At 32.6% G+C, this 10,205-nt stretch overlaps 1 protein-coding gene across 2 annotated transcripts in view; it reads left to right on the forward strand.

The window, feature by feature from the left end:
- Positions 1–9,252, forward strand: part of LOC134539579 (MICOS complex subunit Mic60) — a 30,930-nt gene extending 21,678 nt beyond the window's left edge. For both annotated transcript variants that reach the window (XM_063381733.1, XM_063381732.1), the window contains 6 exons: positions 2,369–2,506; positions 3,360–3,494; positions 4,242–4,470; positions 7,018–7,176; positions 7,748–8,039; positions 8,803–9,252. In XM_063381733.1, coding sequence (XP_063237803.1) covers positions 2,369–2,506; positions 3,360–3,494; positions 4,242–4,470; positions 7,018–7,176; positions 7,748–8,039; positions 8,803–8,980 — 1,131 coding nt within the window. In that variant the 3' untranslated portion in view covers positions 8,981–9,252. The remainder of the gene's footprint in view (positions 1–2,368; positions 2,507–3,359; positions 3,495–4,241; positions 4,471–7,017; positions 7,177–7,747; positions 8,040–8,802) is intronic.
- The last annotated feature ends 953 nt before the right edge of the window (positions 9,253–10,205 follow it).

Raw genomic sequence — 10,205 nt, forward strand, 5'->3', positions numbered from 1 at the left:
TAGTTAACAAAAAAATAAAATGAAATATTAATTACTGATAAATAATACATTGATGTCGTGATACAAGTAACACATGCTTATCTGATATTTATCTCAATTAGAATACGAAATAGGAAGATAAAATAATTAACTGATTTTAAGACTGTTTTATTACTTACACAGTACAGTGCATTTTGAAGACAAATGGGTCTTAAGAAGCGAAAATCGTACTCGATTAAAGGATGGTATGGTGTTCGGTATATTAAGGTTTCCCTCAAAGTAACGGTTTCAGAATGCTTTTAAGATATTAGTTACATCCCAACATAAGTTTAAAACATTTCTCTTAAGAGTGTGCTTCGTAGCATTAAAAAATGTGCCTTAATTATTTTGCAAATTTATCATTGTTATGGTGACGATGTCAGGGGTTTTCGTAATTTTTTTTTAGAAATATAGTACAGTATTAGCAACTACGTTAAGAACTGTTATTTTATTCACACAGAGAAAAGAAATACAAAATGCTAAAATTTGGCATTTGTCTTTTTATATACTATGTAGGTTTGTTATTATATGTGTGTTGTAACATGTATAAAAATGTTAAATATATTCAACAATATTTGGTAATTATATATATTAAAAAACTTTTATGTACGCGACTTGAAACTACATGAAAGGTTTTCAGTCTATAAAGGACTATTCTATGATTTTTTTAAAATTATTAATTCTTATGCAAACAATTAATAAAATTGGAAGTTTCTTACATTGTCAGTATATGCATAGCATTACAGTTATTCCAAACAATTCTCTACCAGTGTTTACCTAAGGTTTGCATGTTACGTTGGTTCTTCTACTAATACACGTATATTACAAGAGGTTTGTAATAGATTAAATGAGGTAAGTAAGAATTCGTTTTTATAAACGTTGTGTATGAAATTATAAATTTTGAGATGTATATTACAAAAAGAAGTGCGTTCCGAAGACATATGTCGGTAGTGTTACCCACTGAAACATTATTCCCACGTCAACTCTCTGTAAAAATAAAAGTATGGGGTTGAATGCGTCAAAAGGGGTATATAAATAAAATTTGAGGCTTCTTCCTTATTTCATACGCTAGTGTCCCCCACTTACAATTGCAAACAAAAATTTTTCCTCGATGTTGTAATTTACTCTGCGTAATCACAAAAAATGTTGGCAGTAAATAAGTATTTAATTTTTAAAAATGAAAGCAATCATGTTTCGAAAAAAATATTAAAGCTATGTGGGGAAAAATGTTTATAGATACTCCAGTAAAATTTTCAGTTTGATTGTTTTGATAGTTTCGGAGCTGTTGCGAGTTTAGTTTGGAGGATTCTCGGCCGCGCGAGGCGAGTTTGGCTCTTTTTCATTTTCTACCAGCGTAGGAAGCCGATACCCGGCTTCACCACGCATTCTCTGCTGGCCTTCCCTTGTCCTCTCCAGATGTATTACTGTATATTAGCTCCATGAGCGCGACCTTGACAGAGCCTCCTCTCTCGTCATCCCTCTACAAGCCCATTCTTCCCCCTCCCCACCCGCAGGCTGCGGCCCGCCGGCCGGAGCTCCGCCGGACTACCTGGTTCCGACAAGCACCGCCCTCAGCGCCACGTCGCGGAGACATTCTTCCCGGCGGCGAGAGTTTAGCACGCAGCACTAGAACTGTCACTCCAGAGGGCATGTTTTGAGTCGGATCGTATCAAAAACAAAAGGATATGAAAATATATACATAAATCAATAGTGTTCTGCCAATTATGTTTTCATTTTCATTTAAATTTATTCTTTAAATCGCTCCTGAAGTAGTCCAGCAGTGATCAATGGAAATTGTCAATATTAAACTGTAATTTTGACGATGAAAATTTTTTCTTCTTACTTTTATATGTGCAAAAACCTATTCGTACACTCGTTTATTGAACTATACTAAAGTTTAACATAATTATGTGTTTTCTAAATAATTCTGGCTTGGAATAAAAATTAATGCATTTAAAATGACATAACTCAGTAAAAAAAGTTTATTAAAAATATCCTAGGTATATTATGTCTTAAAAAGAAGCATCAAAAATAAATATGTACAGTTAAATTAGTTTTGTCGTAATATTTTCCATGCACCAATCGCCTTAAAGTTTAATCATTAGTAAATGCATTTAATAATGGTTTCAATGTTCTTAAGTTTTACTTGGAAGTACATTGTGTCATTATTACTGCAAACTGTTAATGGTATTTCAAAGGTAGTCTTAGAAAATTTGTATGAATTATATTTTCTCGGCCTAAAATAAATATTTCTATGCATCACATGTGTTTTCTAACTCGTTCACGAATGTTTGAAATCTTTTTATTGTGCATCTAATCCATTGACAATTAATACAAATTGTTGTTTCAGGAAGAGTTGGAAACATTATTTCCTATGATCAGTATCCAGGATAAAAAGTTGAAAATACCGGACGATAAGCTGGACCTATTTGTTCTCTATGCTTATCAGAATGTTTTATTCTGCCAGAAAGAATTACATAAGCTGGAGGTAAGCATTTTGTTACTGTTATGTTATCCTGCTTTGATTTTTAAAAAGAAAATGCACATCAGTACCCGCATTTTAAACAAAATTATTGTGGTCCCATTTTATGCTCATGCAGTGTGAAGTTTCCATGCTTAAGCACTTTACTACTTATGGCAACTTTTTAATCTTGTCCAAGAAATTTAAAAAACAGGGATGTAGCTTCAGTGTGTATTAGTTTAATGTACTGTATGTGGAAGATAATGAAATGCAAATGTTTGTTATATTACTGTGCATTTGATTTTTTTCTTTCAGTATTGTATTAGGTATTTAGATATAAAAAAATTATAATGTTGTCATTATTTGCTTGTTCTCTACGGTCCAAATAACAGAAAAATGCAATAAAAAGTTACGCTATGCATGTTTAAAAAAGATAGTTGTAAGCATGATGTTAAGTAATAATTTTCCCATTCCTTTTCAGTAGGGTTAGGCCGAGTCTGGAATTGGCCGATTTCATCTATTTACAAATTGAATTTAATTTGAAATATCAAATACAGAAATTGGCATAGGGATGGCTAACCTCATTTACCACTGAATACCCTTGCCAGCTGTTGAATGACCCTTAATCTCTAGGTTTTCTTCTATGAGAAAATTTTGATGTAATATGTACTACGAAATATTTTAGTTTCATATTTTTTGAATAATGCACTCTTTTTATGACTAAAAACACTATATGAAAATAAAAACTATAACATTGATATCTCTTGTTCTAAAAAGTAAAAACTAAATTGAACTAAAAATAAAACCACAAAATTGTGTCTATATTTATTTGTAAACATGCATTGTGTAGTAATACAACTATGATATGAATTTGACACAGACTTGGGGAGAGCAGCGAATACAATCAGCTGTGAAGGCGACTGGTCAAGATGTCGATAAAGTTCTGTTGAAGGAGCTGTTGCATTTGGAATTGGAGAAACGTCTGCGGCTTATCAACTCTGATTTCCAGAAGAGAGTAAGTCTTTTTGAATGCCAGCATGCTTAATAGGAGTGTTATGTTGAAAGTAATTAAAACCAGGGAAAAAAAGTTTACTCTATTTTACATTTTTGTCAGTAATGTCTGTAATGAAAGGTGTATGCCCATGATTATTATACCACAGCAAAAAAATATCTGTGTATTATTTTCAAAATGCAGCGAAGTATGAAAAAAAAATAATTGTAAAATTCATGGACATAAACTTCTATTGCAAATTACCAACATGCATTGCAAATGCTAATTAGATACAAATGAAAGGAAAATAGGTATCTTCATAGTAAAATTGATTTTAAGGAATTTGTGGAATTTAAATAAAATATTGACAATATCAACCTATTCTCAAATGTGAATATAATATTAATTGGTTTTAATGGGAATTCTTATGTTCCTACATTTATAATTTGTTGCAAATTATTAATAATATTATGGAAATTGTTGATCTTTTTTTTTTAATATACTCATGTACATAATTTTTATGTAATCCTGTCTTCACTTTTATAGTGTATACATATATTAAATTGTATTTGTATAAAACTGTACGTGTCCTGTTGTATCTACTACGTATGCTGGTATTTCTTTTATTATATACATATGTATGTTGTAAAGCATGGTCAAACTGGACGAAATAAAATGAATTACCATTTGATATTTTTTTTTTGGTGTTTTGTAAATGTTGGAGCTGATTGCAGAGAATTTGATAATTTTTTTTTTTTTGGTGTTCTGTAGATGTTGGAGCTGATTGCAGAGAGTGAAAAAGAAATGAAAAAGCAGTTGAGGCTACAAGCTGAAATCCACAGCGACCACATACGCGACATATTGAAGGTCAGAGAAGAGGAACTCCAGCGACAGTTCAAACAGAAACTGGAGGAAAGTCTGGCTGAAGAACAGACAAAATACAAAAAGCAGTTGGCGGAGATGTTGGGTCGACTGAAAGGCATTGATGCGGCGTTGAAAGGTGAGAAAAAACTTGAGGTGGACTGGATCCCAAAACCCGGAATGAAAGTTGGGAAAGAGACCATTTCTCAAACTGCAGGAAAATAATTTTTCTTCTTTGGATGATAACTTAGGAAAACCAATTTTTTAACAGTAAAAAATCTATGGCCGGCAAACTAATTTTTATGATATAAAATTATTATATTCTTATGTTTTTGTCACCATCTGTGTCATGTTAACAACAGAAACTTTGCACGTGATTGACCAGACAAAGCACAAAGATATTACAAAAAAAAAAAATAACATAAGAACTAGCTGTGAAACATAAATTCAATATTTGTTTATAAATGCTGTCAAAATTAAAAACTTCTTCACAAAACTTTGGCTGTAAAATAGGGCATGAGATGTTTGCTTTTATTTCCATTATGTGTTACTCATTATTTTCCTTATTTGAAAATACCTAGTTTTTTGTGAACTTAAAGGCATTTTGACTATTTATGTGGATGGTTTATGCAGTCTTATACACGTGCACATTTTAATAGTCAATTTTTTTTTCTGTATACCAACTTAAGTGTCATAATTTCAATGCTGTTGCTTCCGATCTGGATCTGAAAATCCAATATTTTTCCCGACCAAATCCTGTCCCAAAGTTAAAATGCCATCCTGGTCCCACCTCTAGAAAAAACTATTCTTATCAAATTTTACTTACAGAGGCTTTTATGTATTGGGAGAATTATTAGGCCTAAACTCATACAGCAATGAGGTGGTTGTAACTAAACTACTATGTACTATCAGGACATACATTAATTGATGATCACGCTGCACTTTGTGGGACAATCCTGTCATTTTGACATTTACTGTCTTTTTACGGAAGGTTCCAAATAGCAAGGATGTGTCCTTTACAGATGCATCTTTAACCAAAGGATCCTTTATAGTCTTCTGTAATCTCTGTGAGTTACTGTGAGATGTAAAAACCATTCTGTATTTACCTTCAATACCTATATCCTTTTGGTGATCGCCCTGTTTTATGTAGTGTTGGTTATGTACTGTTGGTGCTGAATTTATGACACTGTCTACAGTGTGTGTAATATGAATTTAATGTTTTGGTTTATCTGTTTACTGCTCATTCTTGGACTAGATACCAAAGGTAAATAAAAATATTATGATGATATTTGTCTTAAATTTAAACCTACTCACTACTACAAGTTTTAAGCCCTGTAAAAACAGCCTAATTCAGGACATTTCTATGATTCCAAAAACTTGGAATTATTATAACTCTGTTGTGTTTATAATGATATGTACATTACCTTTAGAACTAGAACTGAAAGTTAGTGAAGAGAATTGGTTGTGTAGTATCCATAGGATATCAAAGTGATTTGCTTTGTTAATAGGGTCATGATTTGTGGTTGTATTTTAGACTTTTTTGTTTTTTAAATTGGTGATTTCAGTGTTGTTGTTAATAAATAATCTGATAAGTTCTGTTTTTTACCCACAAAAAGACTGTGTTTAACAAATCTGACACAAAAATAATTCTTAAAATACGTGTCACCTAAATAGTGTAATTTTTTCTAATACATAATGCATTTTAATAATAATTGTTTTGTAATAAGCATGTTGACAACATTATTATTTTAGATAATTATAAATAAATCAGCATGCCCCTGAGTTTCAATGAGTTGAAAAGGGATGTTTAATCAAACAATGTATGATTAAATTTTTTTTGGAACAATTTAGGCCACATGTCTTGGTACAAACCTCATGCTGAATAAATGACATTAGTTGAATTTAATTTTTAAAAGAGTACATTTTTGTGAATAATCTCATGGTTCAGTTCATTTCAGTCTGTATGGTATTTCAGTGCTATTTCAGTTTTATTGTCTGTATAGATTGGCAACCTTTTTTTCCATTGAGAATTGTTGTGAAAGAAATTTTCACTGTATTGGTACATTCATGTTGTGGCATGACTCATAGCTTGGTTTCAAACAACCGGATTTTTCGTTGAATGTATTGTATTCGGGAATTTTTTCTGTTTCATTCATTCAGCTTAGAATGAAAACCTCGTGTCTCAAAAATCACAACTTTACAGGAGGTGAAAAAAAAAATTAACTTTGAGTAAAACCCTCTTAAGGAAAATTTCACTTAAAAAACATTTCCTGAATAATAATTTAAAAAAAATTAGCATCCAACCTATTAATACATAAAAATTTACCCTTTTGATAAATTTTCCCTGTTAATTAATTTATATTTCTAATAAGTACCTAGACAAACTTCTTCACAATGTTTTACTGTATTTTGTAGAATTGAATACCTTTTTAAATTATTTACTTTGTTATATTAATTTAATGTGCTTAGCCAAATTTGAGATATGTACGAGTTTTTTTTTTTTGATAATAAAGCAATACAATACATTTTTTTTAATACAAGTTTTTCATTCTAAGTTGAACACAAACTGATATTAAAGATAAATATACTGTAGCAGTTGTAAAAAAAAATATTTTTTTTTCCGGCTCAAATTGGGAAGAGATGTTACAATGTTTTGAGAATGTTTGCGTGCTTGTGCGACTTGCAGCGCGAGCGGCGTCGGACAAGGGCGTCCACGAGTCGCAGGTGCTGTGGAACGCTTGCCAGGCGCTGTACATGTCGCTGAAGGTCGCGAAGCCCAACGTGCCGTGGCAGGAGCAGCTGCGGCCGCTGTCGGCCGAGGTCAGCGCCGTTGCCAGCGCGTGCAGTAGGTGCATTCCTCTCGTTATCCGTGCACGCCAACCCTCTGCTTGTAAGCCAAACTGTGCTTTGTCGGGAGGCTCATTTTTGTTTTAACGGGCAAGGAAAGGCAACACGCATTGCGAAAAATCTCAAGTTTTTTTATAAATTTGAAGTTTGAATTGGAACCTTAACTCGTTTTTGTTCTTGAAATGCCTTTTCAAACACACTTTCATAAAGTATCTCTTTTTCATCACCAATTAAGTATCACCACGTCTTAAGTGTTTTAGAGAACACGTAAATTGTTTTAAGATGTGTAATTATTTTGTTTAAAAGTACATAGCTGGTGATGGTATTGGTTTTTACTCTTTGCTTGTCGGACAGTATTTGTGGGTTGAGGCTTCCTTCCAGCTCAGTGATGTTGAAGGCGTTAATTTCTATTCCCAGCAGATGCAGGGATTTTTTCATAATCTTCTTAAAGACTGGTATGGTTTGTTTTAGTAAGTAGGGTTTAAAAGCAATGTTCCATTAAGCCCACTGAAATTTTAAATTGTGGTACCAATTTCCCCCCAATAAGTCACCCTTCATTTCTGTTGCAGCTACTGAAGACGAGTTAATATCGGCGGTAGTGAAGGGTATTCCACCGGAGGCAGTGACCCGCGGAGTGTACCCGGAGAATGCCCTGAGGGAGCGGTTTTTGAAAGTGGAGAAAGAAGCCAGACGGTTAGCGCTGGTTCCAGAAAGCGGAGCGGCTCTACCTGTGTACGTTCTCTCGTACCTCCAGAGCTTTCTGTTGATACCGGCTGTGAACGCTATACCGCAAGCAGAGTTGGCAGACGAAACAGTCAGTTTTGAAGATTTGGATACTTACGACATTTTGCTGAGAGCAAGGTAATTTATAGTATACTTTAAAAGGGCATGTCATGTAAAAAAAATATTTCACAGGTCTGGGTGTATGGAGGAGTTACACCTCTTGTATTCATAAGTGAAAAACTTCATATTTCTTAGATATATTTGCTGTAAGATGACTCTAGAGTTTTTTTTAACAAATACTCTAAACGAAGATATATTTACAGTGTCATTTTAACAATTTTATTAATTTTAATAAAGTTCTGTTTGGCTTTTGATATGTTAAAGGATTGGAACCAGTATTTAATTTTTAAATTTGTTTTTATTGTTTCATCATGTTTTATGCGTGATAAACTTTATCGCCTTTGTACAAAAAAAAATCTGGATGCAAAATATTCAAAAACCTAAAACATTTGTAAATTGGGTAAAATCATGAACATTCACGATTATCATGTTCAGTAATTGGACTCTGATCTACACTCAAGTTTTTTTTAAAATTATTAATGATATAATGTTTGTCAGTACTGTTTAGTAAAATAAAAATACTTTTGTTTTGAAAAATTAAATTTTCTCAGATTTTTCTTTTGAAAATAATTTTCAGTTCAACTTAAATCTGCTCAGATTGAGTGGCTATGGAGATTACTTTTGTTTTGAAAAATTCCAACTTCTCATATTTTTCTTTTGAAAATAATTTTCATTTCAACTTAAATCTGCTCAAATTGAATGGCAATGGAGATAAAATGATTGATCATAGTGGCTCGTGATTGATCGCTAACCTTACTTAACCTTGCTGCTTGGTTTCTAGGTACTGGCTAGATCGAGGTGACTTCAACCGGTCTCTGCGATACATGAACTTGTTGCATGGTGCGGCGCGGAGCATAGCGAAGGACTGGATGGACGAGACCAGGATATTGTTGGAAACTCAGCAGGCGGCCAATGTGCTCATGACGCATGCGGCGTCGGTTGGCTTGCTTTATCTGTGAGAGTTGCTGGCGGAGAGACTCGCAGTTTGTGTCAGCTAACGAATTAGCGACTGGAAATCAAATCTTCAAGTGCTGTTAGTATTATTTTAAGACATGTAAATTTAATTTTGTGTTAAAATGTGTTTCAATGTTTAATCACAATGATTAAATAACTGGAAACACAGTATTTGTATAGTTTGTTCTCTTTCCCATATATTTAATATTTTATTTTTGTACATTATTTGGTGGCATGTTTTATTTGGTTATAAGAGAGAAATAAACTCAGTTGAAAATAATTAGGACAGGCACTTTTACTGAATGAAAATATATGTAAAATGTGTCCTGTCTATCCTTCATGTATATCATGGCAACCTTGGGATGTATAAAAATATTTTGTCATTTTTCTTTAATATTTAAAATTTTTATTTTATAATTTATAACTTTTGTCTGCTTTTATAATTCACTGCCAACTAATTGTAGCTCTCTGCATATGGTTTGTGATTAATTACTTGATTAGTATGCTGTTTCTACTGCTAAATAATTTATTAAAACAAATAAAATTTAAAAACATGTTTAAGAGTTGTACTTTGTTTTTAATTATCCAACCAATTGTTATCAGGGTTAATTTTTGTTTGTGTAACTCACCTATAAGAATTTTCAATAGCAATTTATTTTGAAAGACATTTTAATAAAAATAAATACCTATTTGCAGCTATTAAAAAAATGGTACAGTTCTACTAGTGGTGTAAATTACGTTAATTTTTTTGGGGAAAAAAAAAAAAAGAAAATAAAAACAATTAGACAGGCAAATAAAGGAATGAGTACACTTTTTCACATGGGAATAGAGTGATAGAAACTTGTTGAAAGACACTATCAAAAAAGAAAACATTTTTGCATGGCTTTATTAAGGTAACGTCCTGCTGTTTGATGCAGCGGACTCTGGCAAGTGGCAATGAAGAACTGTAGTTGCTAACTTATATTCACTACTGGCAAATCTGATGTCTGAAAGGCAGGCAAGCTAGGAGTATAAATATGTAAATTTGAGACATTGAAGCTACATTGGGTGGTCGTCCATTTCTTGGCAAGTCTCACAAATTGCCCATTCCTCCTGCGATATTGTATGTATTCTTTGCCAGTGCAATCTTCTCAATTTGATCAACAAAGTCGTCTATGATGTTTTCCATAGTTTGCCGTTTGTGATACCCAGAAACCCACACAATGGACAAAAAAACATCTTGACAGTGTA

The sequence above is a fragment of the Bacillus rossius genome, chromosome 15 (assembly GCF_032445375.1).
Source record: "Bacillus rossius redtenbacheri isolate Brsri chromosome 15, Brsri_v3, whole genome shotgun sequence".
NCBI classification, from domain to species: Eukaryota; Metazoa; Arthropoda; class Insecta; order Phasmatodea; family Bacillidae; genus Bacillus; species Bacillus rossius.